Below are 27,259 nucleotides of genomic sequence, written 5' to 3' on the forward strand. Positions count from 1 at the left end.
GACTTGGTTTAAGTCAGACACAGCAAAGAGATATTTTCACTTGCAAATCCAAGTGCAGCAAGTCTTACAATATCAGGCTCCACCTATAAGCACAAACACCTAGACTTTGAAACTGCTGGATTAATTACAAGTGATATAATCAAGACTTCCGAAAGTTAACCTGAGGACAATTCTCTAATTATAATATCTTCTAACTGTATCTGCAGACACATTCTTACCTATGTGAAATAAAGAATGCTATCTCAGTGAAGACAGAAGACACTGTCCTATTTAGGAAAGCTGTAAGACCTACCCACACCCGCTTCATTTAGAGGCTCTTTTTAATAACAGGAGCCCAAACATTCATGTACTGAGCATCAGAGCAAAAGTTCTGTGTTTAGAACGGAGGTGCACACTGCTGCTAACGGGAAACAAATGTATCTCAGTTAATAAAAATATAAGTATGTGTGCTCTACACGCTTACATACACACACACATATACATGCCATCACCAGTGTTTCCGCTTTGCTTGCTTTTCCTCACCACCACGCACAGATGTTGCATAAAACTGTATTTATAGACAGTTCTTCTTCATTAAATGTTTCCACCCGCTCCTTCCTGATGCCAAAAGTAATAGCTAGGGTCACTAGAAGCCCAGCATGAACTGTCTTGAAAACAAATAAATACAACAGACAGCAGAAAGAATCGGGTCTCCTGCTCAGAAGCAATGACCACTCACCCACTGCTATGACAGACTGCCTGTCAAGTCAGAGGCAGGTTCCTCTATGAGCTGGACGTCAAAAAAAGAGGAGACTTTTATCATATGTAATATATCAGACCACGTGCAAGAGTTCCAGAACAGTTTGAAAACTATCCTGAATTTCATTTTGGGAGTAAAACCTGTTGAGAATGACCGCATTGCTTCTCAACAGAAGACAACGGTAAAACTGCATAGGAGAATGTGAAATTGAAGTGGTCCTCTATCCATATAGACCCCATTTAATTACTCTGACGTTTACTAGTAGTTTTCTCCTTTCACCTCCAAGCTAACAGAACTCTCTGCTCTGAAGCTGGTGTTCCTGTTGGTCTCTCATTTTATGCTGCCATAAGAGAGCTATCTTAGATAAAGCACAGCTGTTTTTTCACAGTAAGCTGTAAGAGAAAGCAAGACTTCAAATACAAGAAAACTCTTTGCTTAAGCCCATAACGAGGAGTCCACAGCTGAGCAACTATATACAAAGTGAACTGCGGCCACACAACCCCAGGTCAGACAACCGTTCCATTTCCCTCCACAGAGCACTATCTGCAACAGTTTTCTCATGGAAATGAAAGTAACGCTGTCAGCAATTGTGAAGTCAGAATTCAGCATTTCCAGGAGTTGTACATAACAGGAAACACATTACAGGAACTCTTACTAGGCTGCTTAATAGACTTAGAAAAAAACACCTGAAGAATAAATGATTCACTGCACATAAGGGTAATCCTAAATTTAAAACTCATCTTTTCATGAAGTAGCCAGAAATTTCTGAGCCATCTGCAGCTGTATTTAATTCCCATGTTTCAAATCACATTGCCTAAGTGCATGCTTTGTCCTCTTCGGGCTAAAATTGTTCAATGTTAATGTGTGTAACTGTATCAATGTAAAAAGCTAACACACTTTACCATAACACCCTCTTTTTACCTAGTGTAGACAGATGTTTCCCAATTATCAATGCCGTAAGTTTTCACAATTAGTTAGATATTTACTACTGGTTAAGCTAGTGTGAGAAGTAAGAAGAGGATGGCTGTAAATGCTGCCTTCACAGCAATACTGAATAGGCAGGACAATAAAAGGAACACACAGTACTTTTTTATTTAGATCAAGCTTTAAAAACTTGATAAGACAAGAATGGACAAAGTTTAACTTTTTCTGACTAAGCCCAGCAAGAGAATTAACCATTTCAACCTATGCTTTTACAACATGTATTAGTAGTGGTATATTATACTGAGTATGCACAAACATCCTTCAACCCCATCCACAGTTATAAATGTGATCACATTACCACAGCACGCTGAAGGAATGGAACAAAAACAAAACTACACTTTCATCTGTAAGTGATTCAAATCATAATCAGCTCACTGACATACAATGAATAAAAGCTAAACAGGAAAAAAAAACAGACAAGCATGAAAAGAATATGGGAAATAGATTCCTCTGATTCAACTTCGAGGGTGAAAGTAGGAAAATCTGTATCCTCTGCCTCTTGATTAGGTCACTTCTAGAGAAGCTGCTCTGCAGGTACTTTTACACTTAGAAGCATGCCCATATTATTCTGTCAGACAGGAATACCGAAAAAATCACACTCCTGAACATAATATTTTGCCTGGAAGACCCCTCATGCAGATAAATCACAGGGGCTTGTAAGTCTTATTGGAAGAAAAACTTTGTATCAAATTATCAGAGCCATAGTGTTAGGCCAAAGAGTGACTGCAGACACTCTGAAGTTTGGTTGCAGGGTAAAGATCAGTTCTCAATAAAGTATGAAGGCTGCTTTGAAAGTAATGCCTCCTATTTATTCCCATGGAAACTACAACAGATACTAAGAGCATGTGACACTATTTGATAGAAAAATTCTCAGCCACAAAACTATTTTTCAACATATTCACCACCTTTAGATATGCATTTTCACCAGCAGTGAACAACAGCCAGCCCAACATCCTCATAAACATCTGCACCAGAAGAAACCCACTGCTTCACTGCTGCTATAATGGCACCACTGCCAGGAGAATGCTGCATTTCATCGACCCGAACAGATGGAAGATCAAAGCAGCCAAACCCAAACTATATGGTGGGTGTGGCAGGACAGTCCAGCCAAGACTGGCAATATGCTCCTCAGTCTTCAAACTGACATGGGGCCTGGCATTATCATGCTGCAAGAGAAAGATGTCTTCTCTGGCCTGACTCTGGACATTCAAGCCTTCAGCTTCGTCAGAGATGTAATGCAGTGGCCAGAGCCAGAGGTTTACCTGGGTTTCAAGATACCCAGAAGGACCAGGTCTTCCCTATCCCAAAGACAGTGCACATCACCTTTCCCAATGAGGACTGTAGCCCAATCTTTTTCTTGGATGGGGAATTCACATGTTGCCACAACATGGACTATCATTTTGACTCTGGCTCATGGCAATGACATCACATCTCATCACCAGTAATGATAAAATCCAGGAAAAATCACCATCAGCCTTATACTGGTTCAATAGGTCCTGACAAAGTAGCATATGGAGTTCCTGCATGAGCATTCATAGGACACACCTGGTACAAACTCTGTGAGATGACAACTTTAACACCATCATTTCCAACACACTGGAGACAACAGTCAGCTCTGTGCACAGTGCCCTGGCCACAATATGCTGATTCATGCAGGTGTGCTGATTGAGACGCTCTTCATGTTGTGATGTGACAGCTGTGCGCGGCCATGTGGAACATGACTTGTCTTTCATGTTGCTGCAGCTGTAACACACCACCCACACCTCCCTTTGCTCACATCCACTGTTTGTTCTCCATAAACATTCAGCAAACACCAATGAATGTCAGTGGGTGCCATTTTTTCCTGCGTGCAGGAATTCAGTGACACACCTTTGCTTCATACACATTTCCATGTCAGATGCCGTTCTGTCAGAGTGCCCCTCTGCTGCCAGCTGTCACACAGCAACAACATGGAATGGGATACTGCAGGAAGGTTCCACCTCTAACAACAAACCACCAACACCCACCTACCTCTGATGGTGTGGGACAGGATAATGAAATAGGCTGCATTACTTTTGGAGCAGCCTTCATATTTGCTGAAACTACACACAACTTTCACAAGTCTTGCCTACTGGATATGACTCAAACAACTTACAAAGTGCTCCATTTAGCAATTAATTTGCATATTTTATTGCAAAAAATAATAATAATAAAAAATAAACAGAGACTGTTCATTGCTCTAATCCTAATTTGAAAATTCCAAATACTAACAACAAAAAGCCCTGCTCTTTGTCCATCAGCTTAGATATACACTATTTGTTATGGCTTGTCCATTTATACTGTTGACTTCATTCACTAATGAAAGTGTGGAACTCTAAAGAAACAGAGCAACACAATAAAGCAACCCAACTCCACGTAAATTTAAACTAAGTTTAGATGCTCTGATACTTTTTCTTTTAGCAGTTACCCGGGTGCAGCTTCAAATAATTAACATGTTTCACACATTCCATTCAGGCAAATACTTAGTATACACAAAAATATTCCTGTGACTACGGTGATGGTGTTACACTTCTGACAGCTAGCTACTGAGTGTCTGACAGAGCTACACAGAATCAAGCGCATTGAAACACCCAAAGCTGGTCACCTAGTGTTGATACAGGTGGCCTATGTTCCTCAGCAGGAAACGTTCTGAGAAGTTTGAACACCAAAGCGACCTGGCAATTGCAATTCCATTCTTCTAGTTTCAGTAAATCACATGAAAACCAGCTCCAGGAAAGCTCTCAGCATATGACAGGGGTAATTAAAAATACTTCCAGGACAAAAAAACAGAGAACTGCCAACTCATGCTAAATATACAGAGAGGGAGGAGACTGCACCAATACCGCACAGCCACGCTCCCGAAAACTGAGCATCCAACTGCAAGCCAAGCACAAACATGTGAATGGGACTGTGGATGGAAGCTCGACAAGTCTCGGTATCAATCACAGCCTGTAGGTGCACAAGAAAATACATCCTACTTTTATTAGAGCAACACCCTTCACAAAGCTGAGATCACTAATCCTGCATGCAGCCAGCCCTCACACACTGCAAGAATCCTGAGAAAAAGAGAAAAAAAAATTAAAAAAAAAAAAAAAAAAAAAAAAAAAAAAAGGAAATTTCCCCCTCACATTCACTCTCAGAAGCTGTGGGTAACACAGGCAATTGAAAAAAGTACCATAAGGAGAATGTCAAAGCCAATTTTAACATGTATTTTTGTGCCACAAAGCTTCCTGAAAATTGAACATGCACAGCATTACATGGAGACCAGCTTCAGCTGCACATAAAGCTTCTAAAAGTTTAATCAATTTAAAGCAATTAGTGGATATGTATGACTGGCTTAGATATGGCTTATTTTGGTTAACCTGAAATGGTTTAATAGTCTCACCATTAGTAAGAGTACAGTCTGCATCAGGTGACTTAAAATCAAACTTACGTTGAAGCTCGTGCTTCACTTCCTACATCGTGCTAAGAAAACAGCAGTTCAGTTCTAACAAATGCCTTTTGTTCTCTGATACCAGCATTTAAGGGTATTCAAAGTGACAAAACCTAGTTATTCATAATGGAAATATTGCAGGATTCCCTCCATGTTACAGCACTGTTTTGATACAGCACATACTCAGCAGCAAGCACCCAACGTTTTATGACAACATCCTAATTAGGAGCTGGGAATGTTTGGCCATGTGACTTGAATGCCTGAAACTCAGTCATAAGAATTGAAGCCATTTATAGCCCGTACTACTCATTTATAATTTCTGATACCACAAACAAATTAGCCTTCCCAATCCCTCAAACTGAACCAAACTGACCTGAAAAACGCAGTGTGCAGCACTCTGCACACACAGCCCTTACAGCAACAGTACAGGCCTCTGAGCCCCACATCCTGACAACCACAGAATCATAGAATTACCCAGGTTGGAAAAGGCCTTGAAGATCATCAAGTCCCTCTCAATGACCAAAATCACCTCCCAATGACCAGCAGTCACCTGCAGCCAGCAAGCGACAGGCCCAAAAACACCACAGAGAAAACACATTTTCCTCATGTTTTCTGCTAAAAATAAAATTACATCTACTCATCTGCTTTTAAAAGTAGTGCACACATGCAAGTCCTAGAAAGGCTTGGGTTGGAAGGGACCTTGGAGTATCATCTTGTTCCAACCTTGTGCTGTGGGCAGAGAAGCATGGAAGTCCAATGATAACCTTCCTTTACAGTAAATATATTGTTTTGTTTTTTGTTTTTAGTTTAAATGAGCACATTTGTAGCGAATTCTTATAAGACAGCAGCTAAACACTGTGCAAGAAACATACACATTCACACAGCACTCCAGTTTTTCAAATAAATCACTTCAGGTTTCCTTTGTCTATATCTATCAAAAACTTAAAGAAACAGAGAGAGCTTTCCAAAGCACAAGACCCAGATCTCCATTTCTTATTGTACCATTTCATCTGTGAACTGCTGACAACGCGTGCATTATATAATTAAGAATTTCCCTCCATACTCAGTTCTGGTGAGGACACAACTCAAGCACCGTGTTCAGTTTTGGGCCCCTCACTACAAGAACATGTTCAGGCCCTGGAGTGTGACCAGTGAAGGGCAATGAAGCTGGTGAGGGGTTTGGAGCACAAGTGTTATGAGGAACAGCTGAGGGAACCAGGATTGTTCAGTCTGGAGGCGGCTGACAGGAGATCTTATTGCTGTCTAAGCCGATGGGTTGTGGTGATGTGGGGGTTGGAATGTTCTCCTGTGCAACTAGCAATAGCACTAGAGGAAATGGCCTCAAGTTGAGCCAGGTGAGGTTCAGGTTGGATATTAAGAATAAACTTCTCCTCAGAGTGGCAAAGCATTCCAACAGGCTGCCCCGGGCATGCAAGGATTGTGCAGATGTAGCACTGACAGACATGGTAGGGATGAGTTGGTGGACAACCTCAGTGGTCTTTCCCACCCTTATTGAATCTACGATCCTACAATGCTTTGGATGTACTTCACATCAGTGCTTTAGGAAACATAATATTCCACTACATCGGTGACCAAACCAGCAAAAAAGAAAGTAAAATAGTTTACATGGCATTACCTAGAAGGCCAAGGAAAAACCAAAAGCCTGATGACAGTTCTTCCAGAGTTCAATGTAGAACTCTTTGTATTTATGGATTCTTCTCTGTTGTATTTTGTCACTGTCCACTCAGTGCAATTTAACATCTCTTCCTTTCCATGTCCAACCTTTTCACCATGTTAAAACACACTCAGATCATGCTAAAGATCTTCCAAAACACTGCAGTAACAATTCCGAACAATAACCCATTCCAAAAAGATAGACAGAGGCTTCATAAGGCAGACAGACAAGGGGAAACTTTGAGCAGATGTCACCTGCCTTGAATTTGCTGGCAGCATTTGCAAAGGTACGAAGAACACAGAAATACGTATGTATGGGAATGGCACCATCTTCACTGGTTTAACACAACTGCTTACTGCCCAACTGAGCCATTGCCAATGAAACAGTTCAAAGATTAAAAACCTGAAATTCATGGCATAAACTTTATTTCAGCGGAGAGAACAGAATATAAATGCGTGGTTTATTCTCTTTTCATCTGAAAAGCTGACTTTTTACACTAACTTGAATATTACTTTTGCCCAAGATGGAAACAAGCCACATATTTGTTTCCTATTCATCTTCCACACCAGAACTCACACACCAAAACCTAGCAGGCTCGTATACCGAGGGAGCACATGGTGGATCCTTTCATAGAATTTTAATACCTCACCCAAAACAAAACTGGAGAGTCGGAATTAAACAACTCTACAAACAAAACACGAGGCCAGGCTGCAGCTCTGCTTTATTTCCTCGCAGCGCACACTCTGTGAAGTCAACACTCTCCAAACACTAAGAATAACCATTATTTATGCAGAACCAGATGGATCTACGAGATTTTTCTTTTTTTTTTTTTTTTGTCTCGACAAATATTTGCTGTGACGTTTCCCCCACCCGTCAGCAGAGACGCACGGTAAAATCCTACGCACCGCGGAGCAGCAGCAGCACCGGGTTGTGGGCTTACGAGAACGGCGGCTGCGATGTTTCAGACCCGTTCCACGAGGGATTCGGGTTGACCGAGCTCCGAAGGAAGGCTCGGCAACAATCCCAATTCATCCCTTAACGTTTATCTCCGCGTTTTCCCCACGGAAGCGCCCCCACAGCCCTGACTACACAGACGGAGTAAGTGACAAACGGCGTCACACGCAGGGCCGCCCGCTGCCCGCCGTCCCTCCGGACACGCCGGTACAAAGGCAGCAGGCGGATGAAGGCGCGTATTGTCCGGAACCAACGGCGAGGACGGACATTGGAGCCGGGGCCGCCGCCTGGGGTCTCCCGTACGGCCCCACCTGGCAGCCCCCGAGAAGGAGCTCGGCACGGCTCGGTACAGCACAGCACGGCTCGGCTCGGCCCGGCCCGCTCTCCAGGCCCGACCACCGTCCCCGGGGCAGCCCCGCAGCCCAGCCCGCCGCGGCAGCACACACCCCGCCCGCCTCCCACCGTAGCCGTGCTCTCCCACCCGCTTCGCCGCGGTAACGCTTGTCGGCGCTGCCCTACCCAGAAGCTCTCCACGAAGTACGCCATCATCATCCCGCCGTCGCCGCCCCGGCCCCAGCTCGCCCGGCCCGGCCCCAACCGCCGAGACGCGACGGAGGAAGCAGCCGCCGCCGCCACGCGCCGCCCTTCCCGTCACGGCGCACCGCCTCCCTCCACACGGCGGCTCCGCCCAACGCGCGGCCGGATGGGCCGTCAGAGCCCGGGACGGGTACGGTGCGTAGCGTGCGCATGTGTAGAATGCGGTGCTGGGTAAGGGTCGGGCTGAGTAACGTGAGGCGTGGAGGGCGGTGTTTCTCTGAGAGATCCATAGCAGGGTGCTGACTGCAGGACCTAATGCTGACACTGAAAGCACATAAAAGCTTTGCAAAAATATTGCTTACAGTTCTTATCTCTTCCCTAGGTTTACAGTGGTTGCTACAGAAGGATGCTGGCTTGGTTAGCTGCTGTCCCGGTACAATTGTTTCTTTGTTCCTATAGCCTAATGGGAGTGGACAGAAAGGAATGCTATTCTGATAGCTGTGACTATATGTGAGTGTTTCAGAATAAAACAAATATCCCCACTGCGTGCCAGCACAAGCTCTCATGGAAGATTCAAGTAATTTCCTGGATTAATATTATAAATGCAGGGATAGGGAGGTGATTGTCCCTCTCTACTCGGCTCTTGTGAGGCCCCATCTGGAGTACTGTGTCCAGGTGTGGAGCCCTCAGTACCAGAAAGACATGGAGATTTTGGAAAGGGTCCAGAGGAGGGACACGAAAATGATCAGGGGGCTGGAGCACCTCCCCTATGAGGACAGGCTGAGGGAGTTGGGTTTGTTCAGCCTAGAGAAGAGAAGGTTGCGGGGTGACCTCATTGCAGCCTTTCAATACCTGAAGGGAACTTACTCCCAGGAGGGGAGTAAACGCTTCTAAAGGGCTGACAATAGCAGGACATGGGGAAATGGTTTTAAGTTAAAAGAGGGAAGATTTAGGTTGGATGTTAGGGGGAAGTTCTTCACTAGGAGAGTGGTTAGGCCCTGGAACAGGCTGCCCAGGGAGGTTGTGGATGCCCCGTCCTTGGAGGTGTTCAAGACCAGGTTGGACGGGGCCCTGGGCAACCTGATCTAGTAAAGGTGTATGTTTGGTGGCCCTGCCAGGCAGGGGGGTTGGAACTACATGATCCTTGAGGTCCCTTCCAACCCGGGTCATTCTGTGATTCTGTGATTCTGTAATGCATTTATACTTCAGAGTATAAAAAGCACTTTCTCTCTCATCTATGTCATCTACATAAACTTGGAGTACCATAACCATGTGCCTCACAGTAGAAACATGAAGAGGCAAGCAGATTTCTTGGCTACAAGGCAGCCCACGATGGGGATGGATCACTAGACTGAGGCCAATGGGATGAAGTTCAGCAAGACCAAGTGCCAGGTCCCACACTCTGGGCATAGCAAAGCCCAGCAATGCTGCAGGCTTGAGGCAGAACGACTGGGAGACTGTGCTGAAAAATGCACCTGGGGGTGTTGGTTGATGCTCGGCAGAACACGAGTCAGCAGCATGCCCAGGTGGCCAAGAGGGCCAATGGCATCCTGAATTGTATCAAAAATAGTGTTGCCAGCAGAAGCAGAGAAGTGTTCATCCCTCTGCACTCAGTGAGGCCGCACCTCGAGTACTATGTTCAGTTTTGTGCCCCTCACTACAAGACATGGAGGCCTTGGAGCATGTTCAGAGAAGGGCAACACACTATATTAGCTAAGACTTACTGGAAGAACTTTCAAGTTACAATACCAAAGGTACAATGCATCTAGACTACAGGTCTGAATATAACTGAAAAACAAAAGTTAGGTATTGCATTCTACCATGGAAGCTAAGCTAATTTGCTTCATGTTTTAACCATTTGAAAATCAATTATGAATTCCAACCAGAATAACCACACACCGTTATTGGGTATACCCCCTTTTTTACCACCCTAGCAGAGAACAACAGACAAGGAAAGAGGAAGAAAGTGAATTGCTAGGAGTCTCATGGATCATTTAACTGTGGTAAGAATTAAGTTATGTTGTGGGGCTTTAAAATCAGCAGGACTGTATTCTAGCCACACAGTTGTACCTGCCTGGCTGCAGACACTACCTGGTAGCTTAATAATTCACTTGCTTATGACCTAACTGCTGGAGACATATTGCAGCATGGGTTTGGTTTTTTGTTTTTTGTTATTATTATTATTATTATTATTATTTTTAGTACAAAAACTGCAATGAAATGAGCGATCACAGGTGAGATAATGGCACAGATTCCAGTTCTGGGCAGAGTGGAATTTCTATTATTTCTGAACTTAAGAAGAGTTGTGCATGCGCAGCTGTAGATAATCACATTTATTACGACAAGAAATCAACTGAATATTAGTTTGTTTTTTCCAGCTTCTGGTAAAGGCTCTTTCAAACCTAATAATGACTTTTTGTACTCTCTTGAACCATTCGCTAGCAAGTTTCAGCTGTACTGCTTTCAGCATCCCTGGAATGTATTCCATTAGGCTGCATCATCTGACTCACTGTATACTTGAAAGTGCACCTCTATTGATTTAGTCACCATGCTTGATCACATCCCATTCATTATTTCAATTACTTGAATTAAGAACCCAACAGCATTGTTTCAGAGTGAGTCACTGAGTACCAATACTCCACCTTTATTAGTCTTCTGCTTGCATTACCAAAATCTTGTTTCATCAAATCAGCTAAGTCTGATGGAAGGATTACAGTTCAGAGGCTGTACATTTCATTTTGAATCTCTCCAGAAAGTCTTCAGCCCTGAATGAAAAATTCCAATTGATTTATAATATATTGAAGAGATGCATTACTACAGACTCACCGTACCAAGTTTTCCCATCTACACTCTCTGCAGTGTGGGGCAATAACATGATGAACTATTACGCTGTGATACTGTGATATTGCATTCATATTTTTAAGCACTTACCTGGAAAATATGTTAATCAATGAACTTGAAGCAGCTTGTGATCCAATGAAAAATGACCTAAATGAAAAAAAGACTTTATCGTTTAAAAGATTTGAATTAAACGTAAAGCAAATAAATCTGAAGTACTTCCTGGAGCAAGTTCTGTGTAACCTCACTTCATACCAAAACACACTACTGTACCTACACATAAGCAAGCTGTGACCTTCAACTCAAAGATCTTTTCCAATCTGATTATGAAATACACAGAAATAGAAAAGATAACCCATGATAGAAAGCCCAAAGCTCTACTAATATTACACATTATATTAGTGTACTTAGTGCTGCATAGTGGAATTTGGGCCTTTTTTAAATTAAACCAAGTATAGCTCATAGTTATTACTGTACTAACAAAACAGGAAATGTAAAGTCTCAGGGATGAGTTTCATGAAACGCAGTAAATGAAAGAATGACAAAATATTAACCTGGGCTGATTTTTTTTTTGCTGTTTAGTAAAAAGTTATTGAGAATACTGTGAAAGAGGTAAAAATAAACAAGAACAGGTACTGAAGTAGGGCTGCATGCTAAAAATCTGAGCAGCAGTAGTGGGCAGCATAGGCAGTAAACAGGTTGTGTTTAGGAGGAAGTCATGCCATGTGAATATTTAACCCTTGATTTTTGTGCAGCATCCATAGACAGACATCTTAGCACCTACTAATGGAAGGTACCAACTTGAGCAGCTGGAAAACAGACTTGAACTTCATAGTGTCCTTAAACCGCTGATTAAAAAGCCTAAATGTTTATAAGTACATGCAGATACCCATTAATGATAATTTACAGGGCCTCCTGACTCCACACACATTGCATAACATCCTGTTGTCATTTTTAAAATTAAGATTATGAAGGGTTTTTTTGGCGTGTTTGCTTAAGAGCATCTGTGAGATGCCTACAGCTCTTAATTAGACAAAGCTGTGAGTTATACCAGTGGCCAATTACTCGCTTCTGGCCTCTTCAGATCTCACCACACCCCTTCTAAATACTACCATTTCACAGACTGAGGAACACAGCTGAATGAATGCTTGCAGAAAGTGAGAGCTGAGGCCCAAGGTTCCAGCTTTTATATGCTTTTCACTCAATACAACAATTTTAATGTATAAAGCCTTCAGAAGTCAAAAGAACTGGAATAAGTAAAATAAACACTGGCTATTTCTCCCTCTGGAAGAGTCCTGGAGAAAGCAATACAGCTTTCCTGTGTTAAAGGTATGTAAAGATTCAAAGAAACACCTGAATTCTTATTTAGTCAGGTAGTTCATCTGCTCTTCCAAAGAACTTCGACACTATAAGGTGTAGGTATTTTCAGGCCTGGGATTATTTTGGATACAGACCCAAAATGTTTATCTCAGCAAGCGCATTCCATAATGAAAATGACCAGAAATACGAAAAATGAGTCCATTTTTCTTTTCAGATATCTTATGGCCTTATTCTGAGTTTTGAAGCTGAGAATCCTTCAGTTTCATTATCTGAAAGCCACAGGATCATCTAAAAAAGCCAATGTGAATGCAACTCCAAAAAGTATCTTGACTAAACTCTGAATTAAGTTTGTTTAGCATATGGGACATTCCTTAACAATCATTTCAAGGTAAAAAGGCTAACTCAATGTCATTGCTTCTCGTTGTGTACAGTAACGTAATTGGCATCTGCAGTAAGTTCTGAGGGAGCAGATGGGAACATTGAACAGCTAAGTAAATTGAGCTTAATGACAGTATTAGTGCAATAGCTACACATTCAAGTTAACATGTTTGCTGGAAGCAAAGGGGAAGGCTGATTTCCCAGGTATGTTCAGTAGTGAAAATTTATGACTGTAAGAGGGGGAAAGGAAAAAGTGAAAAAGATTGTCAACTTAGCACTTTCATATTTCAATTATGGAAATGAAATGTGTCAAAGAAGATTTGAAATACATTTTTGTACCAGAATGTTCACTTTCACAATTCTAATGTAAGCCTAGCAAAAACAAAATCCAACCAACCAAAAAGCAAACAAAAACCCCTCAAGGCTGTGTTGATTCCAAAGCGAATCCTTGAATGTTATCACTTATGCATACTAAAGTAAGCACACAGCATAATTACATCTGTTTTCCTTAAAGTAGACTGAGATGTGAAAAAAGTGTCAAGTCTACCAACATACACATCAGTATCTGAGCATCTTTTGGAAGGTTTTGGAAGTATATATTGCTCAATTTATGTAGAATAAGGGCAAAATACTCTGGAAGAAATGGGCTTTACATGTTAGTAGCTTAAAGAAGCAGCATGCTTCATTCTGAGTCATGCTGGGATAAAAGATAACATCCATTCTGTGAACATGAGAAAATATTTTATGAATGAAATATTCCTACTGAAAGGCTTTGTTTTACACTTAAAAAAGAGGAACAGCTTGACAGATGTTGAAAAGAAAATCCTTTGCACTGTTGCAATCTGACTGCAAACAGTCATTTCTTCTATTCAAGATGCTAGTACTTACTCTGCTCATCTCTTGTATTTGTAAAGAAGTAGTCATTAAGCCCAGACTCAAAATTAGAGGCTACAGCCAAACATCAGGCTCTGAGTTGATAGAGCTGAATACTTAGTGCATGTACCTTCATGCAAAGCAGGGTTCTACCAGAGGTACCCCATAACAAAAGGAGAAGAGGGGCTCTTTGAAAGGGAACACTCCTCTTTCCCACCCACTCAATAAAGTAATAAGTGCATCAAGTTCTTACAGTTGGGAGAAATTCACCTCTCTAATGAACTGGACACTAACGCTGCTTTTAATAGGTATTCCACTGCTTTATTCTCTCTTTGGAGGCAGAAACCTAGATGTTAAATGGAGTTTGAATAGAAATTAATTGCTACATATTCCGCTGTTTATTTTTGTTTCTAATGTTGAGGCAACATAGTTTACTGAATTTAATCATTACACTATCAAAACTGGCAGTGCTAACCATGCATAATCAAGTTGTCAATATGTGAAGTGTGAAATATTGCCATGAGTTGTTAAAATCAACTTATATGGATTTTGCCTCACTAAGAATCACAGTCTTACACTTTCTTTTTATAGACTCCCATACCAAGAAGTTATAGGTGTAGATGACCAGATCTTTAAACTACTTGTATGATCACGGTTCTATAGAAGCTAGACAAATTAGACTGAGTTCACTGCAAGGTTTGGTTGAAATACTTTATTAACTTTTATTAATTTTATGTTTTAATTCCTTTTTTTTTTTTTTTAAATTTTTATTCAGATTTTTGATAGCAAGGAGTCATTAAACCTGTTTCTGTCCCCCACTCCCTGAGCAACTGGTATTTCAAATAAAAGTGAATTCCCCATGTAATTTCTCAGTAGAAAAGCAGCTAACTCTTATGACCCAAAAGATACTAATTCAAGCAGGGAAACCTCGTATGTCTGCACTGATCTGTCCCTAGGCAGCATGAAGCATTTAAACTGAGCTGACTGAAACTTACTGAAAAGACTGGATAAAGTGAAAATCCACCTAATTGAAGAACACGTTTCAGAACTGACACATCTCAACCATTAATGGCCCAGGAAATATAAAACGAAACACTTTCATTTTTCATTAAAAATTGGAATGCAAGATCTATATTTAAACAACTTTATTAACATAGTCAAGCAGTGATTAACATTCACATCTATTATATCACATCATACAAACGTAAATACAAAATTACTACAGTACAATATATATTCTCTGCATGATCCAAAATATTTGGTGGCCCCAAAAACTCTTTAAAATTCAGCAGCTTATCAAAAATTTAAACCATATTCTATTCAAAATGAAGTTTTGTTAGCACAGAGGCAGACTTCAAGAAAGATCACTCAATTTAGTACAGTTTGAGAAGTTGCAGGATATGTTTGAAGGAAACATTCCAACATTGTGGCTGATACAGAAACATCAGATTTAAAGCTTTCAAGCAAAACATACAACCTAAGTTGTCAGCAGAAAGATCCAGTCATCTTTCACTTTAAACTGTTCATATACTGCATCCAATTTAAGATTTTGGAAGTGTTTAGCAAGTCAGACAGCATACAACATACCTACCTATCTATTCCCATGAAAAAAGATATTACACTAAAGACTTCACCAGCCAAATATACCTAGTCATACTAATATTTTTAAATATCCCCATAAAAATCACCCAGGCCTTCTCTGTTTTGTTTCTCACCTAATGTAAGTAAAGAGATACCTAAGGTGAAAGTAGCACAATAGAATTGATTATAGAAAAAACGATACTATAAGTGCTGAATTCTTAGAGATGTGGATTTGGCTTACTTAAAAAGTATACTGTAACACCACAAAGGGATACATATTTTATAGAGCCATTTTAACTTCCCTCACATACATACATTCAAGTGAGTAAGCATCCTTATTATTTTAACAGAATATACTCCGTAAGGCAAGCAACGAGAGTACTCACCTCAGAGTTTCCCCATATAAAATAATCTAAAACTGGCTTGCTCCAACCATAAGTGCAAAGAACAAGCATCAGTGACAGACAAAAAACAGCTTCTATTGGAGAAGAACACCTACTAGTCTGATGGATGCAAGTCATCTGGAGAATGCATAGGTGAGTGCAATACACAGCTACTGATCAAGCTTCATTTACTCAAGATGAGGTTACTGGAAATATTTATGTAATATATAACAAATACGTATGCAAATTACATCAGCATCTATGTGAGATAACTGCAAGACTTCTTATTTTTCTTACTTTTTAATTTACGGCAGTCATTTCACTGCTGAGCTTAACCTTTATCTGAGATAAAAAGTTACTCTTCAGACCCTATATAGAAGCTTTATGCATCTATTATCCCCATGAAAGTACTGAAGCAATTAGTGTTAAGTCGCAACTTCTTTCCTTGACAAAAATCTGAAACAAAAGATTTCCAATACAATGTTGCATTTAAAGCATTTTTTTTTTAAGAAATATTTCAGTTGTTTGAATATGGATGCATTCTCCTCAAGGGAAGAATGTTTTTGCACCTTTATCTGTTAATACATTCAATATGAATAAAATAGGTGAAGCAAAAGTCATTATTGTCCCACAGTAGAAGGTTAATTTAGAGTAAGTTTAAGACAGAGAAGCTGCCTACCATGAAATACATGAACTGATATAATTAAGACACATTTTTATAAGCATGTGTTCTGAACAAAAAGGGTACAAGAGTATTCACCTGAGATAAAGCTAGTATTTGAGTGTTCCTAAGTAGCAATGAGTTTCGCTTGAGGAAAGCCACTTGAAGTTTTAAAATATACATTTTACTATTATACAATATATGCAGTTTAAGTAATTAAGATTGATGCTAACATAAAAGTCCTAACAAAACAAAACAAAACCATCAAAAAAAAAAAATCACAGTGTGTATCAATATTGTTAGTTACAAAATTTATGCTACTTCGTAACTTTAAAAAGTTATGACTATAAATTTTAAACCCATTCTCCTAGAAGTGTATCTTCTGAGTACAAGCATTAACGAGCAATAAACTAAAGCATAAGAATTAGCTCATTACAATTTAACTATATACATATTCACCGATTTAGAAAATAATCAAGCTTTGGAAAAAAATTACAAAATCGATTATTTTTGCTTGCACTGGTTGAAATAACAAACTATTATAATCTTTTCTTCCTAAATGAAAAGAGCAGTTTCCTGAACGTGTACTGAAACAAATTTAGAATCCAACTTCACTTAATAATAATTTAATATCAATTTAGAACTGCCAAAAAGATGCATTTATAAGGATTTTAAATATACTTTCTGTTACCAACTTAGGTTGATCAGCAGCTTTTGTTCATTCTCAGAATCCTTCAAAAAAGGGAAACTCAAAACAGGAGAAAGGCATATATAAAAACAGTAAACACTGACCTCCTGAGGTTTCTACAACAAAAATATTCAAGTAGAAAATCTACACCATTACTTAGCAGCGGCTATTTCTGTAGTTTAGCACACTAACAGCACTTTATTCAGTGTGTAAGGAGCAAATGAAGTAAGCCGTGCTTTTAGCATGCCAAGAGGCAGAAAACACTGGAATGTAACAAAGACAAACTCACAATTCTACCAGTATAAACATTCAGTCAACATTCAAGAACTGTCAAGACTACACCACAAGAATTAAGATGCTTTTTATATATCCCATGATGCCATAATGGAATTGTAACTGTTAATGCAGATTTGGAACTTTTCTTACCTCCCATTATACCTTACATGGCTTCTGCGAATTTCTGCACTATATTATGCATAAGGAATATGGTTTATTTGCTTTAAAACATACCATGAGAGAACTGTCTGATACAAAAGACTACTTTGCCAGTAATGTTAATTTCTGCCTTATTTTAATTACTTTACTTGCTGTTCTGCCAGATCAGCTCACATCTGTACAAATACCTATTAAAATATGCATGTACAAAAGTGGTATTCTAAATGAATCTGAGATGATGTGGTTTTATTTGGTTAAAGGGGCTTTCTGAAATTTAGGAAGTTTAACTAAACTCAGATTCTAGTAGTAATGCTATATATTACTTAGTTGTTTTTTTATTTTATGAAATTTTTAATGCCATTTCTCTGAAATTCGTACCTAATGCTTAAACACTCAAAATTAAAGCAAGCTTGGGTCTAAAATAATATCCCATCTTGCTAAATTATTCTCCTAGAATTGGGTTTTTAATTGTTTTCGGTGACTAAAGCTACTTCTAATTTACTTCAGTTATTAGTTCAGAAGCAATTTAGTATTTGCTACCAAAGCAAAGTGATTTGAAAGCAATTTAATCACATGCAATTTTGCAAAAAAAAAAATACTACGTGCTAGTATCACTGACTGTACTTCATACAGTACATGTCCAAACTATTCTTTAAGCGTGAAAAGAACAAAGTGGGGGGGAGGAGGGGGTGGAGGTGCATGTAAAATGTTCATGCTATCATGCATTAAAAAAAATTTCCTCTTTAAACATAATTTTTTAAGTTCACACTCACACAGCCCAAGCTTCAGTGCAATAGCTAAATCATTCAGCACTCAGAGAATAGAACCATGCAAAGGAGAGCAATTTTGTAAAAAAAAAACAAACACCAAAAAAACAAAAATCGAAACCGAAACAAAACCTGTTATCCAGTATCCATTCTGCAATGCAAAGGTGAGAAACTAAATCTATAAAAAGGCTGTTATGGCTTAATTCTGTTTTGCGGATTAATTATGCAGCACTTGAAAAATGGAAAGGTGTGGCTTCACCTCTGACCAGCAGAGTTAAAAAATCTCTCCATTTTCCTTTATCATCATGGGATACTCTTTAGGCAATCTAAATTAATAAAGACTTGCCACTTTCAGATGGACACAAGATCAAGTGTACCAGTTAGAATTTCACATTCACAGTACATAAGAAAATACACATGGAAGGAAAAGTAAAGGGTTAACTTAACAAGGATTTATTCACAGGAATACATGTAAGTAGAGAAAAAAAACACAACAGAAAAGCTAAACAAATGAAATGAAGAGGATCCAAACCAACTTTCACTCTGTAGCTTTAAACTTGCACCCTTGTGCATTTAACTACATCACAAAGGGCCACCAACATGCGCCGATACAGTGTAGATACCCTGCATTATTACATCCATTAACTTAAACATCTCGTTAAGATCATGCTTTGAACAAAAAGAAAGCATAGAAGATAATATGTTGAGTGGGAATAAACACAAATATAGCAATCATGTCATCAACTTCTACAACTGTCTTTACGTGCCAACTAACATTTATGCAGCCTTTAACAGGTCTTACCATGTAACTCATTTTCAGAGATTCTGATAAATCACTAGTATATAACCATGCAGAAAGCACATCACACTGACAGCACAGAGGCAAGTATTTTGCACAGCTATATCAGCTTTCCACATTGTGCAGGTTACACACAATACAATATCAATCTTATTCTTAACAGATCCTAAAAGGTATTTCAAGGCCTAATTGTTAACTACAGTACTTTATATCTATATTCTTAATAAAAATAAAATCCACAGAATCTTAGAAAAGGAACTTTAAATGCAGGGCTATACTGAATTGGTAAACTGCAACACAAAACTGGCGCAACATAGGTAAATGTATACCAATTTCACTCTATGTGATGCAAGCATGCTACTTTCCCACTAATTTAAATTACTTCTGATCACTATGAGCCATTACGCATGCCTGAACCTTAAACTGCACGTTAAGAATAATGCCTTACTCTAGAAATTAAATCTAATGAAGTACAATAATCAAATCATATCCACTACCTTAAATTCTTTTTAATGTAAAAATTAAGATGTCAACCTCTCCTTTGAAGTGTCCCTCCCTTTACCCCAAAAATGAAAGGAGTGACTCATTTGGCAGCTTGCAGGTTGCTTCATTTTGCCTAAGTTAACCCTAATTAATTGGTGTTTCTCTATCATACACTGCAAGTGCCTGTTCCTAACACAGACACAAGCTGCATTTTAACTGTACTAACTTCATTTGTGTAGTTCTTCATTAACATGCAAATTCCTAGGTATCCCATCAAGCAGGATGAAATAATGTAGAAAATTCTTACTAAAGAAAAAGAAAAAAAGGAAAAAAAAAAAAAAAAGAGAGAAAAAAAAACAGAAAAAAGCTGCATTTTAACTGTACTAACTTCATTTGTGTAGTTCTTCATTAACATGCAAATTCCTAGGTATCCCATCAAGCAGGATGAAATAATGTAGAAAATTCTTACTAAAGAAAAAGAAAAAAAGGAAAAAAAAAAAAAAAAAAGAGAAAAAAAAGAAAAAAAAAAAAAGCCTTTTACTGTTTGTGACCCCCCATTCTTAGGTTTCCTTTATTGTGCGCAAAATAGTTTTCCTCTTTACGTATCCCTATGGTTCAATTATATGGTTCTTATTTTGGTACAAATCCCCACAATATTCCAGAATGTGCTGTTTTGTGAAAAGATTCTTTTTTTTCTTCTTCACATCCAGTGCAGAGTTGTAATAGGAGACAGATTTCCACCCACAAAGGCTCCAGATGTTAAAACATTTCCCAACATCGACTTAATACAGTGACGGCAACACCTCCCTCCCGCCCCTCCCAGTAGGGTTGGGATTGTACTGTATTCCCTACTGGTTCACCCTTCCCCCCAGTAAAGGGTAACATTTTCCCTGGGTGCAGAGGCTCCCTCATAGTCTCCCAGACTGAAGGACCTGTAAAGGAAGAGATAAAGGTGTAGTCAAACCTTGCTTTGAAACCTGGATGGCAGACCTGTGCTTAAAATGACCTTATTTTGCTTTTTTTATATTTTAAAGTAGTAAGTGCCAGCCCAAGCTTAGAAGTTGATTTGTGCCCAGATGTTCCCTTTCTGAGTCTGCTTAAAGAAAGAGTCAGTTTTAAACAAGAAGACTTATTCCTGACAACAACGCATTCTTTTAAGCTACACTGACATTTCCAATATTGCATCTAAGCTTAGATTAAAGATGAAAGCAGTTGTATATACTTTAAAAAGATTTTGCCCTTTCAGTACAAAATTATGAGGCTGTCCTGATGTTCATTAAGTATTAAACTTATCTTCCACTAACACAACAATTTCACTTTTAGGAAGATTAAACAAGTTAGCCATACTGCCTCTCCAATAGAAATGGAGAGTAATTTGTTTCATTCATACATCAAAACCAAAATGCTCTCATTGGTTGATGTGGTTGAAGTTTGCTTGTTTTTAATCAATTGTTCAGGTGAAACACGCAATTCAAATAGAATGTAATAAAACGAACTTCACCTGCCTTCTTTATTTGGGTAGTATGATGAATTCTTCACAGCATCACACTACTTTGTACACAGGTTCTTTGCCTACACAGACTGCACAGAAAGCACACAAAGCAAAGTGGTACAGTACAGTCATTCTAGAATCCACAGTCACTGTTCTTTGATTAAGTTGAGGTATTCTCTGAGAGAATGGTAACCACTCTGAATTGGTACATAAAGTGGAACACTGCAATAATAAACACATCAGCCTTCCCAAAACATCAACCTCTACAAATAGCAGCGCTGCAGATCATTGAAATATCCTCGACTAAGTGCCAAGACCACCTAACATGCACTTAGGAATGTATTGGATTTCACATGGATAAAGTGCCTTAAACTTGTTTTCCTGTTCTAGAGAAATATTCGCCTTATATTACATCTGTTACCCTCTAAACCAGTAGACATGCACAGAGCCTGTGTCTATTAAGCTGTCTGAGAATCATACTCCACTCTGGCTTTTTAAACCTAAACAGATACAGTTACACTTAGTCTTCTAACCTTGATACATGGCCAAGCATACTGTATACTCTTCTATAGAGAAACAATTGCTTTTGCTACAGCTACAATGATTTTGGATCAACATTATCCCTTTTTTTTTCTCAGAAGAAGGAAATATACCTGATACAGCTTGTCTCAAAATTTTAATCTAGTTCACTAATATTTTTATAAAGCAGAAATAGGAAGAAAGTACGCAATGTGACTATTTTGCAAGGAAGATTCAAGTGTTTACCTCTAATTATGGGACTGCAGCTACAATGCATGAGGTTAAACTCCATAGTAAGCTGCAAGGCGCTCTTTTAAGGGAAGAGGAAACTGGTCTGAGAAACGCCTCCAATTCTCATCCCCAACTTGATTTTTAAACCCATGAAGAATCTAGAAGCAACAAGAGGTAAAAGTAATCACTAAACAGAAGATACAAGATTGTTATTCACAAGCAACACATGCAATAGCCTTCAATCCTCTAGATTGCTCAGTTGTATAGATGAACTGTCCAGTTTACTATATTTCCTTTAACATATAATGCCTCCCTTCAAAGAAAAAAAAAAAGAACCTGTTAAGTTATGTACAGACTACAGTTACCAATTCAAATCAATATTCATTTATTGAATATCATGACGTGATAGAGCTAGGCCATCCCACAATGCTAAACATTTTGCCAGACTACACATTTTCTGTGTTATGATTACGTTATATACATTTTGTTTGTAGATGTGTTGTAGGTTCTGGAAGAAAAACTGAGCCAGAACTACAGCATTAATTACAGAATTAATGCCTTTTAATTGCTAGCACTAATTAAAAGCAATCCCATGAAAGCTGCATTTTCCCATGGAATCTGTAGGTAGAAGTTGTTAAAATGTTTTACACTTTGAAACTGCAGGGATCTACAGCACTAAAAAAACAGTGTTAAGAGACAAGAGCCTCCCCCCCCACACACCTACTGGCTTCAGTCTGGACCCTTCAATATGGTAACTTATCTGAAAACTATAGAAATTAAATGATTACAAGAAAAAGGGCCTTAGGATTTATGCTCTGAAAACAGAAGGTTTAAAGGTAAACATAAGAAAGAACAAAAGCAGGTGCAAAAGTTCTTCCTCACAAGAAAAACACTGCAGAGTCTCAACATTCTTTTAATTTTCTTTTTTAAAAGTCAACTATACCTAATCGTGGAATGGCCTGTCATGAAAACGCTTTTACAGAAAAGGCACTGTCATATTTAAAGCTCATAGTATAGACTTTACTCTCAATACAACATTTTCAAACAGAGCTTAACAGTCCTTAAACCAGATGTAACAGTAAAGGCATCACAATGAGTTTAACTATTTTTCTCCATTGAGAAGCTCATCCAAACACAGGTTTCTCTCCTTACCCAATGCAGCTACCAAAACTACAAGAGATCTCAAAAATGTTTAGGTATGACAAAAGGAACATTTGAAAACTAAAAATATAATAAAATAAATAATAAAAAAATAAAATAAATAAAATAAAACTATAATAAAATAAATCTTCCAGTATTGTTTTAGCAGATCTCTTCAGTTAGTCTCTTTAGGCGCCTCGTCTTTAAAAAACAGAGATAAAATTTTAAGGACTATGTGAGAGATCTCAACACTTCAACGTCTTCCCCATGCTCTTGGTTATTTCCTCTATCAGCTCCAATGCTGATGAACAAAAAAACCACAAAAAAAGACTTCAGGGAACTACGAAAAATGTTTTTTCCATAGTTCCTAAATGGCACAATCTGTTATTCAGTTGGCAAAGGGATCCAGTCTAATGAGAAAGAAATCTAAAAAAAAATAAAAAAAATAAATCATACTCCATCACTCGGTGAAGGCTTTGTCTCCATTCTTGCAGGGAGAAAGACAAAGGAATACACTGTAAAAAGCCATACACGCCCTCATACAAAGCGGTCAAAACCCACTGTGTCTAGTTTGGAGTGTCTGAGAGGAGTTTAACTTAGTGAGGCAAACACTGAGTGCCAACAGAGCAGAAACTGCTTAAAACTGTCATCACAGACAGCATCCTGTACTTTCTTTTAAGCTTTTAATATTTGTTATTTCCCTCTGACACTAGAATACTCACAACGGCACATTTCCTGAAGCCGATGCTCCTTCGTAGCCTCTCAGATTACTAGTCTGCTAATTTAGGAGGCTGAGTTTTCTGTCTGTGCTCCTCAAAATGGGATGTGAAAATTGCAGTTTCAGTTCTGATGCTGACGCTTTGTATTACTTCAAGAGAAAATGCAATACTGGCCCATGACCCTAATACATTCTGGGAAATACACTCTATGTCAGCTTTAAGAGGAATTTCATTAACTTCTGACTAACATCTGTACCAAAGCAAAGATGTTTACTGAAGAGGTAAAAGCATCTGTTCAATAAATGGAAATTAGGTGTCTTATTTGTTTATTTTTCCTAACTTAAGACATGGAACAGATAATCTAAGGGTGGTGTTTTGTTTGTTTGTTGCTTACTTTACACAAAACAGTCTTCTCTTTTGTTTAATCTCTATTGACAAGTTATATAGGATATATATCCTATATTCAGTGTACACTGGTTCCCTGGAGATCTGCTCATCCAAGATGGGAGACAAACAGAATGGGATAGAACTGCAGTAGTTTTTGTTTGCATTCTTCTAGACATTTCTGTTAAATAAAGCGGGCTTCTTCATGGCAAAAGAAAAAATCCTAAACTATACAGATATCACCTTCTAGAGCAAAGATGACTTAAATGTGGTATAAAAAACCCTGTTTTTCAAAATGCAGTAGACTGAAATTATGAAAAGCTCTCCGAGGATGATTACTTTTTAAACTAAAATTTTAAGTGAAATTTTCAACATCATTAAAAATAAGACTGTAGTAAGTTGAACACACTTTAGTAAATACAATTAAAAAAAGCCAACAACCTTCAGATTGTTCTGATGTTTTGTCTGAAAGTTCATGACTTTGCAGAGAAGCTTCACAAACACAAGAAGTACTGACTGAATTACACAGCAAGAAAGAGGATCTCGAACCATAATCAGGATATATTGTCACAGGAGAAACATTACCTTACAGAACATGTCTCGGAGATCATCTTTTGGGCTAATCCACGATGCAACAGCATCACAAAAAAAAATAAAGTCCTGTAAGATTAAACATTCACATAGGTTAGAAACCCTAATTTATATGTCTGGAAGCAATGCTCAACTCATTCTATTAACCATATAAGATTTTTGATCCTAATTAAAAAACTCATTTCCTAACGCAGGCAATAATGGTAAATTATTCTATGCTTAGGTGTACAGAAATGTAGAGTCAGAGTATCTTTGTCTGACGAGGTTTATTTAATTTGAAAGCTAAAATCATAAACACAACAAAAAAGGGCAAAACAAAACCACAACACTTTTCCTCTCTCACAACACGACTGGCTAACTCTAATTCTTTCAGTTCAATTGTTCAAATTCCAAAACAAACCATTTTACCAACAAAGCAGGAAATAAAACCACGCTCACAGCTTTGTCTCATAAATTTCCAGCTGGAAAAAAAAAGCAGCTGTATTTCTTCAAGCAGAGCCAGGGTTAATTTTAGGGACACACATGACATTCAAAACCAAAGCTATATCATAATCCCTGCAACATAGTTCACCTGCTGTTATGCGTTACGTTTCTTATTATATTGGTAAGATACCACTCTCCAATAATCAGGTTGGCAGTGCACATGTGTTTTGATAAGAACCAAAGGTAACTACTGCAGAGAAGGAAAGATGGGAAAATGAAAGGAGTTCTTAATTTTCTGCTCTCCTTATGTGCGAAAGAATAAATGGACAGGAAAAAAAGAAGGGAAACGGCGAGTATGGAACAAGGCACAAGTGAAATGATCTGAAAAGTTCAGAACAAGAAAAAGAATCAATTCTTGTGTCTCAAGGAGAGGGATTTCAGGCAGAGAAGGAAATTCACCTCTATTTCCTCTCTTACATTGGTATAGCTGAACTTCAGAGCTGTGGAGACTAAAGAGCAAGTAACGCTCTATTCTTGAGACATACAATTATTTTAAAGAGCATCTTCCTGGTCGCATTAACTATTCAAGCAATATATCTGATGCTGAAACAGAATCTTCCCTTCACAAGTTTTAAGAATGAAAGGGTAGTTAACATTTTTTTTTATTTTATTTTTTAAAGCCTAGATTACATCTGAACAACAGGATATGTCAGATCTTGCCTTATATTCTCATACAGATCCTCCACACAATACACTGACAGAAATATTGCAACATTCACAGTGTTAGTCAGAGTTCATTATTTAGATACCCGTTTTAAGTAGACGTAAAAAACTGGTTTTTAACACCTCTTTTCCACCTTTTCACTGAAGAAGAAATCCAGAAGTATTGTGATACATATCACTGTAATGTAAATGCTTTGATCTTCTTGACCTCTAAAATAAAGCCATATCATGTTCTGCACTGTATCAGCATCAATCTAAACTTCTTAATATTCCATATACATTTTCTAATACATTTCATGCAAGTAAATGAAAAAAAAAAAACCAACAGATCTATTCATGCATCTTACTTGGAATACGCCATTGGGGTTGACTGTAATCATGGTACATATCCCACGGAATGCCGAGTCCTTTTCCTCATTGTCTCTTATGTTCCGGAGAGAGGTGCACCTAGTAAGTTAGAAAGAATCTTAGCTAGTTTCATCATGCTTTCATTCAATCTAGTCAGATCTGATGACAGTATTTGATGGAATAAGCCACACGAATAAAATGATTTGAAACGCTATTGTGAACAGTAGAACAGTTACTGCAGTGTTTACTAACATATTCCCATTATCTATCATCTCCAGAACCCTGTTTTCTTGTACCATTTATTAAGTGTGACCTGTATTCCATTAAATACAAAAGAAACACATATCTGAAATACTTATAGTAACTATCATTATTAGAAGCAGAACATATAATACTATCACGGTATGAATTATGTCAGATACCACTTACAGAACAGTTATTATAAATTTTATAGCAGCAGGCAAGCTATTTTATACATAAAACAGGTCTATAAACATAGATTCCTTACAGCATTTCAAGCCTCAGACTGATTTTTTTAAGTAAAGTAATGTGCAGTTTAAATTTTACAGTATTGGCATGCATTGTATTATCATTCTGGTGGATTTTAAAACGCTCTTTCATAGTCAAGCTTTAACACAGCAAGCATGTGACAATCTTATCCCATGCATAAATTAGTCGTTAGCCACAACATAAAAAAATACATGACGGTGCTACTAAAAACTCACAAACCTGATAGGACAAGATTAGTCACATGGTTGGCAATGATTAAGGATTGAGATTTTGTAACCAACTGAAAATATATCTAAAAGTGAGATAGAGAGAAGAAAGAAAGAAAGAGAGTGAAGAAAAATGAATTAAAAAAAAAAAGATTGAATAATACACACCAGGGTCTTATAAACTGCTGTAGCATGGGGGCCACCTCTTGAGGACAAACGTAACCAAGACGACCAATTGTTATTGCTAAGGTAACGCAATCACGGTTATACACCACCAAACGCCAACCAAGACATGAGCAAATGAGGGGGGAGGAGAAAAAATAAAGAAAAAACAACAAATAACTCAGAAACAGAAACCAACAGAATCTGTGTATGATAATAAACATAAGATTTCACCAGTGCTGTTTATTACCACCCCCTAAATAAG

At 38.4% G+C, this 27,259-nt stretch overlaps 3 protein-coding genes across 9 annotated transcripts in view; 1 reads left to right on the forward strand and 2 right to left on the reverse strand.

The window, feature by feature from the left end:
- Positions 1-8,505, reverse strand: part of FCHO2 (FCH and mu domain containing endocytic adaptor 2) — a 79,438-nt gene extending 70,933 nt beyond the window's left edge. For 4 of the 5 annotated variants that reach the window (XM_015848834.2, XM_015848832.2, XM_015848833.2 and 1 more), the window contains exon 1: positions 8,323-8,430. In XM_015848834.2, coding sequence (XP_015704320.1) covers positions 8,323-8,355 — 33 coding nt within the window. In that variant the 5' untranslated portion in view covers positions 8,356-8,430. Of the gene's footprint in view, positions 1-8,322 lie in introns of all 5 variants that reach the window. The other variant, XM_015848831.2, reaches the window with a different exon arrangement.
- On the forward strand, positions 7,692-9,004 carry LOC116652511 (serine/arginine repetitive matrix protein 1-like). The gene is made up of 2 exons (XM_032441399.1): positions 7,692-8,535; positions 8,723-9,004. Exons 1-2 carry the CDS (start codon positions 8,030-8,032, stop codon positions 8,760-8,762), a joined length of 546 nt encoding a protein of 181 aa, XP_032297290.1. The 5' UTR covers positions 7,692-8,029; the 3' UTR covers positions 8,763-9,004.
- Positions 9,005-20,179: 11,175 nt separating this feature from the next.
- TNPO1 (transportin 1) overlaps positions 20,180-27,259 on the reverse strand; it is a 69,820-nt gene continuing 62,740 nt past the window's right edge. The window contains exons 22-26 of one of the 3 annotated variants that reach the window (XM_015848836.2): positions 27,001-27,076; positions 26,116-26,215; positions 24,617-24,691; positions 21,804-21,946; positions 20,180-20,478 (exon numbers count right to left, since the gene is read on the reverse strand). In XM_015848836.2, coding sequence (XP_015704322.1) covers positions 21,839-21,946; positions 24,617-24,691; positions 26,116-26,215; positions 27,001-27,076 — 359 coding nt within the window. In that variant the 3' untranslated portion in view covers positions 20,180-20,478; positions 21,804-21,838. Of the gene's footprint in view, positions 20,479-21,803; positions 21,947-24,616; positions 24,692-26,115; positions 26,216-26,845; positions 26,919-27,000; positions 27,077-27,259 lie in introns of those variants that run through there. The other 2 variants (XR_001551969.2, XM_032441398.1) reach the window with 2 other exon arrangements.

Source organism: Coturnix japonica, chromosome Z, assembly GCF_001577835.2.
Source record: "Coturnix japonica isolate 7356 chromosome Z, Coturnix japonica 2.1, whole genome shotgun sequence".
Classification (NCBI taxonomy): domain Eukaryota; kingdom Metazoa; phylum Chordata; class Aves; order Galliformes; family Phasianidae; genus Coturnix; species Coturnix japonica.